Source organism: Acomys minous, assembly GCF_964271855.1.
Source record: "Acomys minous genome assembly, chromosome: 12".
In the NCBI taxonomy this organism is placed as follows: domain Eukaryota; kingdom Metazoa; phylum Chordata; class Mammalia; order Rodentia; family Muridae; genus Acomys; species Acomys minous.
In genome coordinates this window covers 12,329,739-12,351,723 of record NC_140493.1, presented here as the reverse complement: position 1 = coordinate 12,351,723, position 21,985 = coordinate 12,329,739, and the positions used below count along the sequence as shown (strand labels likewise).

The window sequence follows — 21,985 nt, the reverse complement described above, 5'->3', positions numbered from 1 at the left end:
AGTGCCAGACCACAGTACCTGGAATAAATCCCTAATTCTACAATGTGCAGAAAATATACCCCACTACAAGAGTCAGGAATTTGGGGGGGAGGGTTGAAATCATGATGCCACCCTAATAGTTAAAATAAGGTGAAAGAAATCCATAGGCAAAGGTTAGAAGATTTTGATCAGCTATTTTAAGGAAACCCAACATGGTTCAAGACATAACAAAGAAATGATTCAATCTACCAATGAAGGAACTTAGGGAGGGGGAAGAAACTAAAAGAAAAAAAAATCTCCAAAATTACTGAGCTGAAAGATAGAGAGAGTGAAAGTAAACTGTAATAAAAACATATTGATTGCACAGATTAAGCAGAGAGAATTAGTGAATTCAAAGGTAGGCTATTTGAAAGTACGGGAAAAGAGAAAGAAAAGGGGAGGAGGAATTAAAAAAAGTATGGGAACACGGTGACAGCATCACAAATTAGATATTCTGGCAGCTGGGGATTCCAACTACCGTTGGGGACAGGAGCATGGGGAAAAAGAAGGAAGATTTTTCAAAAAGATGTGAACAGAACTCTTTTCAAACCAAGAGAGGGATGCAAACATCCAGGTTCCAGAAGGTCAAAGGTCATCACAGTTAAGCCAACCAAGTCGACCCCAAAACATAGTATAATCAACCAGTCAAAATTAAAAGAGGAGGCTTCTCAAGGCGGTAAAGAAAGAACAGGAAAGCATGCCCCAACTCTGGTCGGCAGAGTTCTCAGTAGGAAGCTTTCACATCATGAGAGAGATACATGAAAACCCGTCCTAAAGGAACACTGGAGGGAATTATTCAAACTGAAAGAGGCACTAACAAGTGAGTAACATGAGTAATTACAAATTCAGAAGACTGTACTGTTGCGAACAGGGTGAAAAGGCCGCTTGTATCAAGACATAGAAGGGGAAAAAAAGCACGCCTCAGGCTTCCTATGCTGAAGACAAGGTGTTCAGCCTGTGACACTGTTGGTGACTTCGTAGAAGGACATCAAGTTTTTGGGACCATGTTCCTGAAAGGAGTAATGGGATCCCTTTCCTGCCACCAGGAGGTGAACAGGACTACTGTGTCACACATTCCTGTCCCATGTCCCACATGACCCAAGGAAACGAGGCTATATGGCCACAGGATGAAACCTCGGAAGCCATAGGATAAAAAGCACACACACTTCCCTTCTGTCCCATGCTTTCCATGTCGACAGAAAGCCAGCACACAGCTTAAAATACCTCCATCAGTACCCAAGATAGCAGAAGAGAAAGATAGAAAGAGCGGAGTATACAATTACAAATTCTTTCAAAAGTTGGAGCACATCTTTCCAGGCCCTTCTGGCTTTAAAGGTGTCTGGGCCAGGCGTTACCTAGTAGGGCTGCCTTCACAAGTGGCTTGACCCTTCTCCCTTGAAGTTTTCAATACTTTTTTTTATAAATGTATTTATTCTGTTTTTAATGTTTTAACTAATATGTTATTGATAGTTTCTTTTCTGGTCTTGTCTATTTGTCTGTTCTGTAGACCTATTATACCTGGATGGGCATCTCACTTTCTGGGTATTTTTACTGATGATAAGAGTTTTGTTTGTTTTTATGATGCCCAAGAAGTTCTCTCTCTCTCTCTCTCTCTCTCTCTCTCTCTCTCTCTCTCTCTCTCTCTCTCTCCCCCCTCTCTCTCCCTCCCTCTCTCCTCCTTCTGTCTCTCCATCTTTGTCTCTGTTTGTCTCTCTCTCTCTTTCTCTGTAGTGTGTGTGTGTGTTTCAACTTTTCATGGACATATACTGGGTGATATAATTTCTCTACTCCATCTTTAATACCTATTTTTGGCATGGTCCATTCATTCTGTTGCCAAGGCTTTTTATTAAAGTTTTTACTTGTCTTGTTGAGGTTTTTCATTTCTGACATCATTTCACTTTAGATTGTTGCTTCATTTTTAAAACTTGTATAACGTGGCTTGGTTTCCTTACACCATTCATCTTTGCTTTTGTTGTCTTTGCACTGTTTGACCATCGTTGTCATCATTCTCCTGAGTTCTTTTTTATACATTCCTAGGGCCATCTTTATGGCATTTGTAGGTTTGGGAGGAGACATATTATTTTGGTTTTTTCCCCCCATGTTGTTTTCCTTTCTGCATTGTATTTGTGCATCTGGAGTTAGTGTATGTGTTTTTGTTGTTGAAGTTTGCTTTCTTCTTTCAGCAGAGTTATTTGCAGTGTTCAGGATGGGGCTAATTCCTAGTAGAGTTTTGATCTTGCCTTCCTCTGTTTTCCTGGTTTTGAGGGGATGCACCCTCTATTTAGGTATTTCTCTTCTGCAGTCTGGCACAGGCTGAGGAACTATTGGGTTCTGGGCCTCCGGGGGTAAGCAGCCATTGTTGGTTTACTCTATCTCCTGTGATATTCAGCCTCAAGGAACAATGATTAGCAGATGTTCAACCTTTCAGATGTGTGATAGCTATGGTTACACTCTTTGGAGTGTGTGTGTATGTGTGTGTGTGTGTGTGTGTGTGTGTGTGTGTGTGTGTGTATGTGTGTGTGTGCTGTTTCTCTAGAGAACCCTGACTAACAGAAGTACCAATAAAGTAAAATAAAGTCTGACATTTATTGTATGAAGTTAAATGTAACAAGAATCAGAACAATGTTACTGGATTTCAAAGGTTCCTGTTGGAAATTCTCCTTACAAGATAAAGAAGGGCATATGTGTTATGGCAGAACTCCCACTTGTGAAGTTAAGCGAGCTGAGCTTTGAAGACTCTTTCCGAGCTCTCTGAGTAGGTGTAAGGGCATTCATTACACATTCATCCTTCAGGGTGGAGATGAGTAAATGTTGAACTTCTAAGTGTGGGTGAAAGGAAGCCCACCAGAGACAACGCCAACGACGTTAATCATTTTAAGCAAAATATTTGAAATTTATAAACAACTGCAGCGGCTCTCTCTCCTCAGATTGAAACTTGGGGAATCCACACTCAACTACTCAATTTAAATGCTTAAGAGTAACACAGAGATGGATTCATTCTAGCTCACAGAAGTTAACAGCATTTTCCAAGTCTCTATTGGCATGCAACAATTTGGGAAATCCCTTCACTGTGTCCATTACACTATTTTTTATTTCCATAACTTAAGACACTTTGTATCATTTATAGCTCTGAAAGAATTAAAAGATCCATTATGTCAAGAGTTTTCCATATTTCATGATCATTAGATAAAATATATTAAAGAAAAGATAATTATAGTAGATTGATACAATTTAAATTGGGGGTCTCAACTATAGTTGTCTTAAGATGATCTTATATTTATCTGAACTACATTGCTTCTTATGCAAACCTGTATTTTCCTGTTATCTAAATGTTATGCATCTTAGAACATGAAGCCATAGTAAGCTAATGCTTTTGATAATTCACCCTTGATTTAGATAAAAGTACAACAGCCATACTAGTGGGGTGAGGTTGATATCCAAGTCAGTAAATTGAGTTATACAGACAAACCAAAGTTGCCGAGAAAACTAACTATACTAATTATACCAACCATTCCAACTACACGGTTAGTCATCACTAAATGTCAGTGAGATTAATAAATGATCAAGTATTTGTGGCGTTATTAAGAAAGCACCTATCTATTCTAAGTCTGATCTGAAATAGCTGGATAAATATGCCTCATTGAGATAAAATAGTGTTTGACACTTAATATGGATTTGGAAGAATAGAGACAATTATTAAATGATTTGATTTGAACTCCCTGACCATGGGAAAGTGCAAACTTACAGGAATATTAGCACTGAGAAAGTTCTCCCTGGTGAATCAACACAGCCCTCACTGGATGACTTCTGCCACAGATATCCAAGACGCTTCTGTCTGGTCCCCAGAAACCCAAGCTCTTGTGACGAACTCATGTTGCAAAGGCCTTCCTTCTACTGCCTCATTCCCATTTCTAAGTGAAAATATTTTAAGAATCTGAGGACAGCTGTTATAACTACCCAGACACCACAGTTTTCAGAACAAACCCTCCTTTATTCACGTGGCCCAGGAACTAGCTGTCACTTCAAGACAGAAGCTCTCTTCACACGCATACTTCTTCTTCTGCCAACTAAAGCATAGAAATCAAAAAGGAACCTTTCAAATTTGTTCCCAGAGGAATAAAGAGCAACAGCGTTAGGCCGAATCACCTGAAATTGCCTAACCACAATCATTCTTTCCCCCTTATAAGAATGGCAATTTTATGCGGTTCAGTATAAACGCATCATTTTTCTTCATGTAAGCATCGCACATACCTCAGTGTGGCCTCAGACTGCATTAGCTTTTGGCAGCCGTGTAAACACCACACTTTCAAATTGGATTTGAGGCCAAGTAAACCCCGGAGACCATTTCCTATCAGTTGCTAGGCAAGCACCAAGAACGGGATTCTATAATGTGCAAAGATATCTCATCTGCTACTTGGTAGTTTTGTTGTTGTTGTTTTTGTTTTTGTTTTTATAAAAGTTGTCTTTCCAGTGTGTCCTTACCTATGCAGTACTTGTATGACAGATATTGCGACTATTGCAACTATTATTCTATTACTGCGACAACTGTAGGAGCTGAAATCACCATGCCTCAAGTACACATGCATAGTCAGCAAGAAACCGGGCACCTGTCTTCCAGCCCTGAGCTACCCTGGGAAATGAAGCGGCATAGTTATCTTCCTCTGAAGCTAAGGAACCCGGTCTTTCTTAAGAACTGTTATGGGGATTAACTATCAAATAGAGTTTATTTTGTTGTTCAAGGTCTTTAGTTGCTAAGTGTTAGGTCCCTACGTGCTGCAGGGCGTGGCTGCCGCACCCTGATGCCCTAGCCCAGGGGTGGGGCTCCCCCTCTTCCAGCCTCTTCAGTACATAATCCAGACATTTTGGTTCTGCCTCTTCTCTCTCTCTCTCTCTCTCTCTCTCTCTCTCTCTCTCTCTCTCTCTCTCTCTCTCTCCCTCTCTCTCTCCCTCCCTCCCTCCTCCTCTCCCGTCCCCCTCTCCTCTCTCTCTTTGAATATGCTCCTCTTTCCCTCTCTCCCTCTCCTCCTCCGTCCCTGCTGCTCCCAATAAGCCTGCATTTATGCATATACAATTTCACCTTGCCATTAGCTCATTCCATTATACCCATCACTAAGTGCTACGCCATGTTTGCCTCCTGCATCTGCACTTCTCCTACTCTTCCACATCACTCTTTCAAGTATTAAATTAGTACTGTCAGCTCTTTTGAAACTACCTTGAATGTGCCTTCTTGCTAGCTACAGTTGAGCGGAGTTCACATGTTGGACACATTATCACCATCCAGCCGGGCTGAGTGAGAGGCTTTAAAGAGGTAATATTGTATGCTGCTCTCCTAACAAAGTATTGGCACTTCCAGAGGAGCAGGCTCCTGATGGAGGAAGTGGCTTACTGAGGTAAGGATGCTGTCATGAGTGCATCCCAGCCCCATCGAGACACATTTCTCTCCGGCCCTTCTGCTCTCCACCATCGACTGTCATGGTAAGGCCTCGCAAGACATGGGCCCCACAATGGCAGCACTAATCCTCACAGCATTAACTTTGGTGCTCTTTTTATAGAAAAACAAGCAAGCTAAGACACCCGTGTTTCTCAATCTTTCACCCATGGCTTCTACTCATTTGGGATAGCTCTAAGTCCTGGTTCTCAGTATCTTAGCCTTTTGGGTGTGTGTTGGAAGTTGGTCTGAAGCTATGTTTTTTGATGCTAATTACAGGCTTGCAAAATCTCTGCTTGCCCTGAACCAGCCCTGATTGGCTGAATCAAAGGCCTTCACCTGGGTGAGGCAGAAGGAAGGGGCGGAGCAAAGGCTCCAGGGCTCTGAGAATCTTGGGAATAGGAAGGACAGATCCGGAAGAGGAAATGGGTCCATCTTCCTTGATGGGTTAGGTGGAGAAAGCCCATGGCCGGATGGGCGTGGATGGAGGAGATGGAAAAACATTAGCAAGTATTTATGAATTATAGATGGGAGGTCACCCAAATAGAAATTATTAGAAGCAGATGGCATGGGAGGGGGGCTGGGAGATATGGAAGACAGTTTAGAGGATTAGTATCGGCCTTGCCCCAGGTGGAGCAAGGCTGTGCTAAACCACAACAGGAATCTGTGTATTTTGTTGATTGATTTTTGGGTTAGAAAATATCTCCATAATAGCTTAGCCTAATAATAAATATTTGTTAGGCCTTACCATTAAAATAACAGCAACGCGTGGTTTACTATAACCACCATTTTCTGGTCCCTCAAAGACAAACAAGAGAATAGCAGAATATTCTATTATATATCAGCATTTTATCTTAATAATATGCCACCTTTCCCAAATAGTAAGCCTCAGCTGGCTTCCTATATGGTTTTAGATTTTGTTGTCTGGTTTTATTTTGTTTGTTTGTTTGTTTTGTTTTGTTTTGTTTTAAGTATCACGTTTCAGAATATAATTACAACCTCCCCCCAACAACATGAAATTTCTTTATCTTTATAAAATGGAAATGTAATAGCTAGACTTGGACAAGAATTGCACACACAGGAGTAGTCTAATAGCAACAGTTCCAGACAGCCATGGTTCAAAGCGCCACACTGGATTTATAATCAAGTGTAACTGATCAGGCCGTTTCTCCATTCGGGCTCTGTTTCTGCTTCCTAGTACAATGATTATAAAAGCCCATACCTCTAAGGTTTGCTATACAAGCTAAATTAGCCAGTGAATAAGAATGGCTTAAAATGGCCGTTATCCATTGTTATGGTTAAAAAAGAAAAAAAAAGCTTGCAAATTATATAAAAAGTTTCACTTCACTGATAGGGCAACAGAAAATCATGAGACTGTTTTTAACCAAGGGAACTTTGAGTTTGGTTTATTAACATCCAACAAGACACTTTTGTGCTGTTCTGAGCATTTTACACTGTCGTTCCTCAAATTCCCCTTATCTAATGGATTTTTCTGGCTGTGTCATCATCACGGATTTGCACTGGCTAAGTGTCTTGTTATGTACGTAGCACGGTTACTTTCCTGGTTGCTGAAGCACAGTACGCTTCAGCCGCATGCAGCCTGGCACCTGCTGTCTGTCAAGAGTTTTCTACTGCATGACGAAAACGGGAACTCAGAGCATGTGACAGGGGATTGTGTGGATTTTTAGGAAGATCAAATGTATAGCCCAATAAAAGAACAAAGGAGAGAGAGAGATAGAGAGAGAGAGAGAGAGAGAGAGAGAGAGAGAGAGAGAGAGAGAGGCCAGACTTGAGAACATTGCAACAAGGAAAACAAAAGACAACCTGTGAGGCTGGGGAGATGGTGCACTGGGCTTAAAAAACAAACAAACAAACAAACAAACAAAAAACCTTGCTATGTAAGCAAGAGAAACCTAGTACAAGGCCCCAGAAAACACAGAAAAATAGCAAAGTATGGTCACATATGTGTAACCCCAGAACTATGAAGGAAAGAGTTAGGTCCCAGGGTCTCACTGGCCAGCAAGTGAGGCAAAATAGCAAGCTTCTGGCCCAGTCAGATCAGTAAAGAAATATACCCAGTGTCTTCTTGTGACCTCCTCATGCACAGGCGCACATGTCTACACACACACACACAAAGGGCTGTGAATAAAAAAGATGATGAAGAAGTTGTGAAAGAGAGTACACACCTCTGGCTGACTAATTAGATAATGATGATTCAGAAAAGAAATTGGGGCAATTAAAAAAAAACTTGTCATTAGCCATATTTATAGAGAATATAAAGCAGGCATGGTAAGATGCCAATGATTTGACATTTAGATAGGATCAGTTTTGTGGGAAATATGAAAAACACATATGAATGAATCTATGGCAGCCTTTCCCATTCAAACCACTATGAAGCCATCGGAAGGTAATGGTGAGACTGTAGCCCTCTCCTAACTTTCTTTTTATTCCTTGAATTACTACACATTTCTGCCAAGGAAGTCACAGGCTTGAATTCCTTCAACTGTCAAACTAAACTTTTGTATTGCTGCGATGATTAATTCAAGCGCGCATTTGCCACAGCAACAGGATGTTGGCTGGTGCAGAACAGGGGCACCAGGAAATTGAGTCATCTTTGCTGTGTTTGTTGTATGCTAACATCCTGGGCAAGCAGATAGCACTCACAAGAGACAGTCAGAAGCGTCTGATGGAACAGGCTAGAAAAAGCCTGAAATTCTTCTGTAAGCAGAGCTACATCGGTCAGTGCAGAGTTGAATGTAGCGAGGAACATGGACAGTAACAGTCTGATGGTGGGTCTCAAACGGAAACCAGAACTCCACGGGGAAGTGGGCCTTAGGCCTTGCTCCCTAAGCCATGCCAACCAATTTGAGGCTTTCTGTTCATGTTACCAGACATCTTGGTGCTTTGAACTTGAAGATAATGGACTTGTTTGTCGGACAAAGAAAATTTCAAGGCAACAAAGCACTCAGTTCTCTCGGCATGAACATCCCTGGCTGCTCTTAGTCAAATTTAAGGAAAGAATCAGGAGCAAAGAAAAGAAAGCAGCAAGGCTGAGAAATTCTGCAGTGCAGTCAGACGAAGGGGCGTGCACACAGTTCAGCTAAGTGAGATTAGCAGAGACAGGAAGGAACCAAATGCCCCGTGCACGGGAGAGGACGGACATGCTGTGAGCGCCTTGACTCCCATCAATCACAGCTCCAGAAGGCAGAACTGCAAATTTGGTTTGAATACTTCTGTCAGAAGAGAGGGTTCTAGGGGGGTCTACTCATGCAGGACCATTTTTCCCCTAAGTTTAGCCATCCATGAGGAGCTCATTGTTCCGTTTGAGCGAGGCCAGGTAGTTTAAGCTTGTCAGTAAACTTCGGTGTCCACTATATGATCCTGGTTTTTATATGCAGGAAGAATATAAGACTTAAAAGGGAGTCATGAATGTTCCCATGCAGACTCCAAGGGAATATCTCGCTAACTGGCTCCGAATCCTAGCAGGAAGCCCTGACAGGTGAAAGCAGGGAACTGAAGTTTCCATAGAGATGCTGGAAGGCAGAAATGCAGAGCTCCTTGGGAATACTGTGGGCAACAGGCAGGGTCAGCACAGGGGGGCTGGTCATAGAGACCACAGAGTGTGGGGCTGCACCAGCCCTTGAAGTCCACATCTGGTGACAGTGTGCCTCAGAAGCCACACGTGGATAGTAAGGGTTCTTCCCTGCCGGCTTTCACTCTTGCTTGGATCTAGATCCTTCCTGTATTCTCTCCATGTCTGTTTCATCACCATTCCTGGGATTGTGTGTAACTCTCGTCTTTACAGTCTTGCCTGCGTCATGGGGTCTTTCCAGCAACACTGGAATAATTAAGGTTTTATGACTCCTATGGGTAGAGTAAATGCACATTGTGGGACAGCCAAGATAGTTGGGAGAGCTGGGGAGATAGGTGCTGAATGATACAAGTTTGATATTACCCCAAATCTTGTGCATTAAAGGTTTGATTTTGAAAGGGTGACCACTGAGAAGATGTGAAACATGAGAGAGAGATCCTGAAGTCCCTGGGGTGTGACCTTCAGTAGGCACCAGCCCCAGCCCCTCCCCACTCTCCTTAGCTTCCTGGCAGAGGGGAAATTTGATCTCCTTAAACAAGACAAGGGAGCTAGCCAAGGGTGGGCTGAACTTCTAAAACTACAACCCTCCAAACCCTGTTTTTCTTTATAAATAAATTTTGTTGAGTATTTGTTATAGTAACGAAAAGCTCACTAAAACCTACATAGGAGAAGCCACAGCTCAGCATCGCACTGACACTCAGTCATTACCAACAGTTGTAGTATTTGAGTTGTTTTTACCCCAGTTGACAATAAAGTACCTTGGTCTTTTCTTAATTGTCTACCTCCCCATTGGGACAATCGATGAGGCAATGAATGAATGTATTCTGTGGCAGCAAGTAGGAAAGCTGCACAAGGGAAGTCTAGCCACATACTGTGACTCCATTAAAATGATCTGTAGCCTTTCTGAGAAAACCAGCAAAGACCAGGAGAGCGAAAGGCCCCACCCTCAAGTGCTCATCGTCTCCTTTAAATGCACAGATGCTCTAGAAAATACAACGATTGAAAATCTTTCATCTGCTTTGCTTTTCTTCATTGAACCATGCACGGGAGGAAATTGAAATCGAGTTCTTATTTTATTTCCAAACAATAAGAAACTTGCTGACTGGGGAAAAAAAAAAAAAAAGCAAAAGCAGGTGATAGTTGACAATAAATGCTCTACTTAAGATCCTGTGGTCCAGCATTTTATGAAAATCAACCATTGGCTTCTAAAATTGAGATTAACTCCAGAAACATAATGAACAAAAGGGATCAAGTCAACTGGGCGAATCTGAGGTCTGGAACACGTCATGAGAAGCTCATGAGTGAAAATTCAGTAAAGCCAAACAATAAGAAATTCAACTGAAAACAGGTAAACTTCTCTAGTCACCCAGGAAGCACCTCTGCACAGTGAGTTCAAAACCCATGGTTTCTCTTACCTCTCTCCATTCTTTGTTCCCAACTGCTTGTGTATACAAGACACAGACTACAAAAGATGGAGAAAACACACATGTGTAAATGTCTGGCATGAACACGAGCCTGCATGATTTCTATTTCAACTGTCTGAAGGCTACATGAAAAGAGTGCTTAATTCCAGGGCTCACCTTCCCAGGGAAGTAATCAGAATGGTTCAAATTATTTCAGTGAATCAGGAAACAAGCTATGCCAACCTTCACTGTTTAACAGGAATACATTTCAGCACATGGAGAATGTTACCATTGGTGGATAATGCCTTTAGATTACACAATAGGTGTAGATATATTTTTTTAAAACATACTTCAATAATTTCAAATATTCAGGGCTTTAACATGTGTGTAAAACATTTTAATATACTTAAAATCGCTCAGAGCAACCTCAGAAGTGACAACCTGAGGCAAATGTACTCTACAGTTACATCAGTAACCAGTAACCCATTCCCTCTGGTTGTAACAGGTAAGGTATTCTATTTAGTGATAAAGTCTAAAAAATGAAGATTAAGGACTTTACTTAATGATTATGGGTTAAAAAGAATCATTACTACTTATCAAATGAGGCACAAGGATTTTTTTATTACAAATGTCCGGGCTTTGTCTCATTTTTAAAAAACCAAACATTTAAGTAGAAATAGTAAATTTCACACAAGTTTTGCAAGATTAAGCAAAATAAACAGAATATCTCACTTACTTGGATCAGACTTAGAAAATGTGTCTCTATCAAGAAGATTTCTGTTAAATAAAACAGAGAATTCTAGTTAATTGCAAAACCAAACACTTAAGATTTCTATAACTGCACAAAACGTAAATATGCAAGCACATACGTGGAACAAATTGTGAACATACTGAAGTCTTGCTTCTTTGATTCACACTGGTTATCAGTGGACTGGAAGTAGTGTGCTCATCTATTTCTCTTGCATTATAGTTGACCAATCATACTGTGGATCTGGGATGTCTGTGCAGATGTGACTGCTTCAGCTTTTCTTTTATCTTATCATCGGGAGACCCTGCAGATGTGTGGCCACTTCCCAAACTGAGATGTGAGTCAGTTACTAAGATAAATTCAGGGATTCGGAGCTTGTGACCACATGGGCACATATAACCCTGCGCACTAGAAAGCCCCTTCTGTTTACACTTGTTTTGTCATCCTTGAAATGTTGCTGCAAACAACCTTTTAGTCTGGGAATTTCTGATGAACACATTGATATTGTTTAAGCAATCTTTTTAGTAGGTGAAAATATCAAACAACTAGACTAAGCTAATATAACTAACTACTGATTTGTGTGTATGTGTGTATTTTCACATCTAGAACAGAAAAACGTGAACTCAGAAAATGGGCATTGGGAAATCCTGTTATCTTCAACAGCAGTAAAACAATTTGATACATTATTCTCAAAAATAATACCGGATTATCATTTGAAAATTAAAGTTCAGGAGCTGGAGAGATGGCTAGGGCCATAAGTGCTTACTACACAAAACTGGAGACCTGAGGTCAGGGACCCATCACGCACATCAAAAGCCAGGTAATGCGGCTCGTGCCTATATAGTCAGCCCCAGGGAGGCAGAGATAGGTGGGCCCCTGAAGCTTAACAGCCAGCACTAGGTAGTTTTGCTAAATCATCGAGGCCCTGGTCCTATGAAAGGCACTGTCTCAAAAAGTAAGGCCAAAAAAAAAAAAAAGGAGGAAGATATTAGTGCTGACCTCTGACTTACGTACAAAAATCACATACAGGCATGTGCACCTACACACACAACACACACACACACACACACACACACACACACACACACACACCAAAATACAAGCGTCAAGTTGAGTATCTATGACTAATAAGGTAGTTACAACTTAAACTCTTCTCAAAGTGATCATTTTAACCTGTATCCTTTCCTTCAAAGGTGATAATCTGGCAGCTGCTCAAATGTTCACTTCAGACCCAGCTTCCACTCTTCTTTGTGTTAGCTGTTTGCAATAGCTAACATTTCTTTATATGGTGCTTCAGATGAAAACTCTGTGACCATGCTGCTTCAACCCTCCCCAGGCTGCCGCTCTTGGGTACTGTCTGTACTGTCACCAGCGTCTGAGCAACCCTTCAGCATTCCCTCTTATTTTAGTAGTCAAAAGCTACCACTTCCACCGTCACCATCACTGAGAAATAAAAGCAGTCGGCTGAGCTGCTCAGCACAGGTGGCAACCTGAGGCCACGCCTTGAACTATCCCTGGGGACGAACAGCGCTCATGTGTATATTTGGAATGGAGTCGGATTTTAAAAGGTCTGTGCTACACAGAAATCAAATGGAGACAATCCTTTCTGTCTCTTCTGCAGACTCCCAGACTCCAGCAGTGGTTGGCAGATAGTAACTCAGATAGTTTGACATTGCATCTGCAAAGGTAGTTTTCCACTTAGTAATAAGTCTCCAGTTCATCCACTGGCTCCAACTTCTGCCCATTAAGACCCTAAAACAACGTGAATTAAGCTCTTTCTTTCAGAGTTCATGAAAACAAGAGAGCACACCGCTGTGCGGTGGAGAATCCAAGTATGCTAAATACATATTTTAGACTTTAAGGCAATTCTAGTGCCTTGTTTATGTAAGGCTAGCTACAATCTTTACTTAAAAATATAAAGTTTTGCTTGTTTGTTGTCAGCAAGATGGATAAAAATCCCAGAACTTCTTCAGTGTGATGTTGATCACTGAGATTTAATTTTCCAATTCTGCCTAAATACAAGTTGTTCTCCGCTGAGGTCAAATGAATACAACGCAGCAGAGAACATCCGACTGTGAGTTCCTGGGAGGCTACTGTGTTCACACACTTAGAAAGTTTAGAAAAGTCAAACGTTTTGAATTATGCCTGGGGAGCAAATGATCAACAATTGTCAAACTGCAGCCCCACCTTCATCCTACTTGAGATAGGGTCAAAAGATTTTGTTTTACCTATATTTTATTAAAAAGAAAGTCCACGTGTCTTAATATGTCCAGGGAAGATTAAATCGAGTGAGGTAACCCAGACCCAGAAAGACGAAGTTGAATGTTCTTCCAAGTTGAAGGCCAATGGGAGACTCCGAATCTTCAAATGTGAGTGCATACCCTCAAGTAACTGCAGAAACCAGGGAAACCAATCAGGAGCTTCGGCATGGTGGGCAACGGGGTTGGGGGGGTGGGCAGTTGGAGTGGAGATCGTGGGGTATAACGGATTTGCATGGGGAAATGGAAATGGGACCTTCTTCTATGGGAGGGCGGGTAGAGCTAAATACAGAAAGACGGAGAGGGACAGCACAGCAAACAAAAAGGTTGTCTGAAAAAAAAAAAACATAGGGAATCATTAATTATCTACCTAAAAGGAAAATCTGTAATGCACAGAAGTCTGTGCACAAATAGATATATATAGTTTAAATGAAATTTATCATCTGAGTTGGTCAGGCTTCCTCCTAGAACCAACCAAAGACAACAACGTAGCAAAGACCCAAACAGCAGCCATAAGAAACCCTATTTTGAGTTGTTGGTAAGGATTGTTGAAGAGATTCCCAAACATTACTGACTACTGTTATTGCCTTAGGTCTACCCTCACCCGAGGTAGAAAGTTAAGTCCCTCCTATTATTGAAGATGCCGTGCACTCCAGAAACAGGGGCCAGAGCCCATTGATCTGGAACTGACCTGAATGCCTCTTCCATGAAGAGCTAGTGTTACCAGGAGGCACCATGCCAACCTCCAAGCAAGGGAAGCAACTGGCAGTTCTATCCGGCTATGATGCATATAAACCATACAATGACCAGACTAGCAGGATAACTTATGGGTACAGTAGTGGCACCCATATTGCGGTGTAACCAATTGCTCTCTAATTAGACTTCAGACCTGTTTAACAAGAGGAAAGCTATGTCTGGTACAGGGAACCTAACCAATTACCTAAAGCTAGTGAAGTCATGAGTCTTGAAGAAGAACCTGCTACCAGCAATTTACTAAACCAGTACAACCCCTAACTGCATCTAAATACTTGGCCTTAAATCCACAGAGAAATGTAGTCCTCATTCCTGTTCAAAAAAAAGCTTCCTTGCAACAAACTGCGATCATTACAAAGAAGCACAACCAACCCTAAGCAGAGCTGTGGAGCCCAGCTCGTCTCAGTGGATACATCCACAAAACAACTCTTGCCCCTAAGGCTCAGGAACATTGAAGAAGAGAAACTGGAGGGTCGTAAGAGTCAGAGCATCAGGGAGGCGCCTGTGAGACTGTGTGATGTCGTAGGCTGAGCTTTTAAAGTCTCACTGACATCACTGCCAAAACATGAGCTGAACAAGAGCAATAATAATACAACAACAGACATGTCAAATTGGAACGGGAAAGCCCAATAGGCATCAACCCTACACAAAAGAACTACAGATGACTAAGGAATTCTAAGAGAGGGAAATAGTCTTCTCCACCAGGGAAAATCACACCAATTAGCTATTCAATACCAAGTGGTAAATGCTGAAAACATACATAATAGGTAACAGTAGACATACTGAGCAGGTCATATGTAGGAGTATGTGTGTGTGTGTGTGTGTGTGTATGTGTGTGTGTGTGTGCACGTTGTGACCTATATATTGTATACACAATATATATGTGTACATATATGTGTGTGAGTGTGTGTGTGTGTTACAACAATTAATGAAGAAAGGGGCCATGGATTTGATAGAGATTATGGAGGAACATAAGAGAGGGTTTGGAGGAAGGAAAAAGAATGGTGGAAAGGATTTAATCATATTATAATCTCAAAAAATAAAAGAAATAATTTTAAAAAGTCATTCTATAAATAAGGTGAAGCCCAGAAAAAGCATGTGAATAAACAAGACACACAATTCCAGAAAGAAATGGCCTCGTGATGCCAACTCTCCTGACCCCAGGCCCCTGTTCTTTATAGAACAGAACACTGCCTGGAGAATTTCAGAACAAACAACTTATTTTCTCAGAAGTGTTAGGAATGTGCAACTTGAGCCAAGCAGTATAAAACAAAGTAAGTTCCCATCAGCATGGTAATTTGAAAGGCTTTGCTCACAGAATGAGAGAAGCAGAGCAAGAGGCCAAAGAAGACTGCGTTTGTCACACAGAAGCACCTTTGTTTTCTAGTCTTCACACACACACACACACACACAAATACGCACATGCATGCACACATGCACATACAGACACACATATACACCCATGCACACACCTATATGAGCACACATGCATACACTTATATACACAAACACATACATGCATGTGTACATATTACACACAGATGAACACAGGCTAACACATACACCCATGTGCACATACATACTTACATACACAGACATGTATTGGCACAGACACATACACATATGCACACACATACATACATGTGCACACACGCACACATACACACACACACTCTGCCAGGTTTGAGATGAGAAGGCTGCTCTCTTTCATGGCTTGTCATTAGCTTGAACTAGAATAACAAAAACTCATACCAATATTTTTATGATGTTGAACAGCAGCATTAGGCTAAAACTGCTGAATGTCTTGTCTGTATTCTGTAAATTTATTTACAGCCAAAACAAGGGAAGAGAGCAAATCCTCGAACAACAATCTAGAAAACTAGTGTACTGTAGAAACATTGCCTGAAGCTGAGGGGTAGAGCATTTTGCTAGCATGTGTAAGGCTCTGGGTTTCACCCTCATTACTGCAAAATTTTCCATTGTCTTGTCAAGTGATTGTCATGCATGGATTTATGTTACCTGAAGAACATTGCTATTTTACAATTATTTAGGTACACTTATGTATGTGTGTTTGAGCCTGAGGAAATACTTAGTGTAAATTGCACATGAGAGTTCCTCTAACAATTTCTCTTTAAGGTCAGTTAAAATGTTGGCCTGTAAATTTGAAACAGGCCAGGACAACTAAATAGCACAGCTGACCCCAGAGTTGGCCAATATGTTACAGCTTGTATGAGGAGGAACTGGGTTCACAGAAAGGGGTGTTCTCCATATCTAAATCAGGACAGTAGATGATCAGGAAGTCCCCAACACCTCCAAAACATAGCACAGAGCTCACTGTGGGGCCCCTTAACCTATCCAGTCCTCCTGACTAGTAGACCCCTGAAGCACAGGCAGAAGCTGTCCTCCCAGAGGTCAGCAATCCCTGTCTCAGACTGTCACCCTGCCTGCTCCGAAGTGATGCTCAGAACCACTTTGTGATGGTGACACAGCTTCCAGAGTTATTAGCCTCAATGTGCTGAGAAGTGTTATCAATAGCAGTTTCTGTGCCTCCTGCATTTTTCACTGTCCACTGCCACGAGACAGCCGAGGTCATTTGTTGCTATGCTAAATGAAAAATAGCAATTTTCTTTAAACTTCAGCACGGTTCTCCAAGCATTTTTCAAGTGAATACGGAGCACCAGCGCCTACTTGTGCACTAGCACTTATGAAACAAATACGACAGTCGTCATCTAGACTTCATGAATCTTGAGTATTATTGGGAAGACAAATGTGTAGAACAACTAGCCGGCCATGTCCAGTGTCGTGTAAAGTATCAGTGTAACACAGAGTAACAAAACAGTCGCATTAATTCGGCTGTTAAAAGTTAAAATTCCAAATAATTCTCATCTCCAAGTCCAGCTAGTTTAAGAAATGTACCAGAAAACAAACAAACAAACAACCGATAGGTGTATAGACTTAAGTAAAACAGTGCACACAAACATAGCTTGTACTGAGCCTTTCCGTAGAACCGGTGAGATAGCATAGCAGGCAGAAGTGGCGAGTTGCAAGCCTGCCCGCCTGTGTTCAAAGCCAAGAGCCCTCCTAAGGCTTGACGGACAGAAGAAACTCCACATGCACAGCCACCCTCAAACACACATCATGCACACAGTAATAAAAAGCCAAAAGAACCTTTTTATTGTTCATTTTTTTCTTTCTTAATAACTGATGCCACATAATAAAGACTAATTTTGTACAAAAACAAAAAACCCAAAAAAACAAAAAAACAAAACAAAACAAAACAAAAAAACCCAAATATCATGATCTATACATCCTATCGCAGATGCCACATGAAAAAAAGAATCTACTGAATATTCATTCATATGAATTTCAATGTTAATTTGTTACAAAGTCATAGCAATCTGAGTCATTGTAAATTCCGGAAGTACTAATTTAATAAAGCACATGATATGTTTGCTTTAGAGAACACATCCTCACGTTGAACACATGGGGTGGATTGCCAGACGCACTATTGCTAAGTGGGTCTGGAAGAGCTTGCTCCAACAACACAAGTTTCCACCGCTGCATGAATGGAACAGCTCTGTTAGCCTTCAGTAGAAGTGGGTCAGAAGGGGCTAGAGAAATGGCTTTGTGGTCAAGAGCATTGGCTGGTCCTCTAGAGGACCCAGATTCAATTCCCAGCATCCACATGGCAGCTCACAACTGTCTGTAACTCCAGTTCCAGGGGATCTGTGACCCCCGGCATCATGTTCATGGTGCGCACAAACACACACACACATATAAATAAATCTTTTTTAAAAAGAGAGAGACATGCTTAAAAATCTAGAACAAGAATGACAATAGTAAATAGTAAAGGAAGAGCCATCCCATGTTTTACAGCATAAGCATTCCACATATGATAGCATCTCTGTTTCATAAGGCTTCACCCAAAACTTGTCCTGTTTCTATCAAAGGAGAGGGTCATATTTTAATTAATAATCGGACATTATTGAGTCTTGTATTCGCCTGTCATTCAGCGTGGGTTGTGGAGCACTGGCAGCCTGCCAGCCTGCTACCAAATACTGCCCAGACAGCTCCAGGAACTCACACGAACTTGCAGAAAGCAGGGCCGCCAACAAGTGCTGAACCACACAAGTGCTTTATTGTTTAACTGAGGCACCAACGGCTGGCTCTCTCTTGTGTTTGCTGTGGGGATGCTCTGCCACAGGCATCACAGCAGGGGCAGGAGGCAAGTGAGGTCACAGGGATTCACAGAGCCAGGCCTGGGCCTTCGTGTTTGCCGTGACAGTATCTCACAGACTAGATCAGGAACTTTGTGGACTGAGAAAACATATATTTCCTTAAATATTAAACATGCTTTTTTCATTTTTTAAATATTTATATAAGGGCAAGTAAAAAAAAAAAAAACTTAGTGTTTGGGAACGACCAGGCTGTAATATTTGATTCACTTATTAATTCTTTTGTTGGTTGAAAACATAATTTCTTGGAATTTTAAATGTATATTTATGGAAAATGTATTTTTCTCCAAACTACGACTGATATAGCAAAAGGATAAATATTCAGTGGCTGAAATTACAGAAAAGTCAAAGTCAGCTCGAATCTAAGGCATAAAGGAATTCTGAAAAGCAGTCCCACTGGGCGCCCTCACCAAGACTTCCTGGCTTCCCACACAGGAGGAGCAAGCTCTTATATGGGGCAACCTCACCACCACAGACACTATGCACCACTCAGCAATCACACAGAAATCCTCAGACACACATAAATGACCTGATCTTTTTAATTGATGCTGAACTGGGTTATTCCAACTCTTTGTTTATTACTATCCTTGAGTTGAAAACAAACAAACAAAAAAAAACAAAAAAAAATGATGTACAGTTTCAATTCTGTATGAGAGATTTGCATCAGATACCTAGAGATATCCAGGAACATAACTAAGAGTGAAAATATTGAAAATATCTTAATATTTCTTCTGAAGCACTTTGCTACAAATGACGCTCTTAGAAATGACAAAGAAACCCTAGTGTCTGACATGTCACATGCCTTGGTAGACTTGAAATAACAGGAACATCTACAGACGTGAGGAAGCAAAGGGTTAACTCAGAGGCAAAGCAACCTCTCAGGAGAAATGGTGGAGGACACAAGTCTGATTCCAGGCATAGGAGGGAAACATAACTATGTTTTAAAGCTCATGGTAATGGAAAAAATTCAAGATTGAAAAGAGACTATTTGGCTAAAGCCATGACCGAAAGCAACCAGGGAAGCAGAGTTTATGTCTCCTTACAGGCCACCGCTGAGGGGAGTCAAGGCCGGAAGCAGGGGGAAGGAACGGAAGAAAGAAGCCATGGAAGAGTGCTGCTTAACAGTTTGCTCCTCGCGGCTTGCTCAGTCTGCTTTTTACACAACTCTAGACCACCTATCCAGATGCTGCACCACCCACTGTGGGCTGGGCCTTTCTAACATCAGTCATTACCCTAGAAAATGTCCCACAGATATGGTTGCCCACAGGCCAATCTGAGGCTCCCTCTTCTCAGTTCGTGTCAAGTGGACAAGAAACCACCAGTAAATGTGTCTCCTTAAAACCCTAAATCGCAGGGTTATGATAATCAACCAGGGGTTCACTACCCTTCTGCAAGTATACAGACCCTGTATTGCCAGCACGGTGAAAGACAACTCTAAGAGCTATCTAGAAATGTCAGGCTGTGATTCCTGGAACCCACAAATGTGCCCATAATTATCTGAGAGGAGAGGGGCAATCCTTACGATGCCACTAAGCCATTCACCGAATTGCAGAGATTATCCTGGCTTTCGGGGTGGGGCAGAAATGTTATCATGTGTATCCTAAGAGGAATGGACAGGGAGTGTGGCCACGAGCAGGGAGTTCAAAAGGCCATGTGACCCCTGCACAGACAGTTCTGTAAAGTATGGTCTTGAGGCTTAGATTGACCATAAGTTAAGCTTGGTGAGTCACTAGAAAACCAAAAGAGGAGCTGCAGGAGGAGAATGGCATCACCCCCTCCTCCCCCCGCAGGACGTCAGCCCAAACGGACTGATTCAAGACTCGGGTTCCAAAATGCCAGAAAAAAATAGCTTCCACTCCTGGAATGCGGCACATTTGTGAGAATCTCTTATAGCTAACATGGCAACATTGTGCAGCCTCCATTAGCCTTGAAGCACCCGTCCCCTTGGCAAAGTCTCAGCTGCGTTCCCAACACTGTGTCTCTTCCTTGGATTTTCTGCCTTCCATCACACAAATACAGTCACCAAGGCAAGGTGCCTCCAGGAGGAACACATTACCTACAGAAATCCAGTGCTGGTGCTAAGACATTCATCACCCACCACGTTCTGTCTTTACATCTCTATGCATCTACAAGTGGTTCTCAGCCTGTGGGGCATGACCCCTTCGGGAGTTCAATGTCCCTTTCACATGAGTACCATACCAGATATCTTGCATATGAGATATTGACATTACGATTCATAACAGTAGCAAGATTGCCGTTGTAAAGTAGCAACGAAATAATTTTATGGTTGGTGGGCCACTGCAACATGAGGAACTGTGTGCATTGAGGGGCACGGCATTAGGAAGGTTGAGAACCACTGAGGTAGCTCCAACTCACCCTTCCTTATTCTCTGTGTTCATGTTTTCCCACTGCAATTTCTTTTTCTGGAACTTTCTCTCCCTGCCTGCTGCTGTTCTCAACACTGCCCACTCCCTCCTATGTGGCCAGCACAAAGCAAGAACTCATAGCACAAATTCCACGCCTACTCCATGCACCACGCCTGGCACCAGGCTGTGCTCAGCACTTAGATAAGCCATTTCTTTAACCTCCAATGTGATCCTAACAAGTAGCAATTATCAGCAAGACTCATTTTCCAGATGAAATTACTAAATTCAGAGATGTCCAATAAAGTAGCCAGAGTCACAAAAATATAAGTTACATTTGAGGTATATTTTAATAACTGATTTTTATTTTTTATTTTTAAATGTGATGTACATGTAGGTTATGTTGACAGACTGCGTCAATGAAAACAAAACAAAATGAGCTATAAACAAAGTCTTTATTAAGCATAACTTTTAAAATTCTATAGGCAATAAGATGCAAAATAAAAATGAGTACTAGAAAGAGAAACAAATCAAATTATTCTGCAGAAAATTAAATTTTTTCAGATAGAAAGCAAGCAAGAGAATAAACTAATAAAGCTTTATAAATTAACAAAGCAATTCAACAAATATAATATAATTATCATGAATATGCAAAGATTAATAATTTTTCTAGGTTTCTACTGTTCATTTTTTCAAAAACTCATAATCTGGCAATTATATGCTGCTCTCATGTTGAGGTACATGAGGGCTAGGCAGCGTTTTGACTATAACTCATTGCCAAGGAGACAGACGTTCTTTAGTGAGCAAGACCCCAAACAGTCATGTAGTTTGCCCCATGTTCAATACACTTGGCAGCTTTCTGCCATTTCCAAACAGCACTCCTGGCATGATTTAACTAAGTATCTGTACAGAGACTTCAGTAGACATCTGTGTCCCTGACTTAAGGCATCTCTCACCCTGGAGCTACGTTCTCCAAAGCATGGCCATGTGATTTATTGAGTGTGTATGGTTAACATTCCTTCTCCGGGGACAGATATAATCAACATCTACCCTTTCTTCTTATGTCCCGAGGACAAGCCAAGGTTTGATTTCACCAATGTTTGCCTAGGAAGCCAGTGAGTTTATTGGTTTCATTTACAGAGCAGTGGGTGGAGGAATTACAGACAGAAGCATGGGTGACCTTAAAG

The 21,985-nt window shown here is 41.6% G+C and overlaps 1 protein-coding gene across 2 annotated transcripts in view; it reads right to left on the bottom strand.

Annotated features, from left to right (window-relative positions):
• The window catches only part of CPNE8 (copine 8), a 181,406-nt gene that overhangs the window by 139,434 nt on the left and 19,987 nt on the right, over nt 1-21,985 (bottom strand). Inside the window, exons 2-3 of one of the 2 annotated variants that reach the window (XM_084749495.1) lie at nt 11,178-11,218; nt 10,454-10,500 (exon numbers count right to left, since the gene is read on the bottom strand). In XM_084749495.1, coding sequence (XP_084605621.1) covers nt 10,454-10,500; nt 11,178-11,218 — 88 coding nt within the window. Of the gene's footprint in view, nt 1-10,453; nt 10,501-11,177; nt 11,219-21,985 lie in introns of those variants that run through there. The other variant, XM_084749496.1, reaches the window with a different exon arrangement.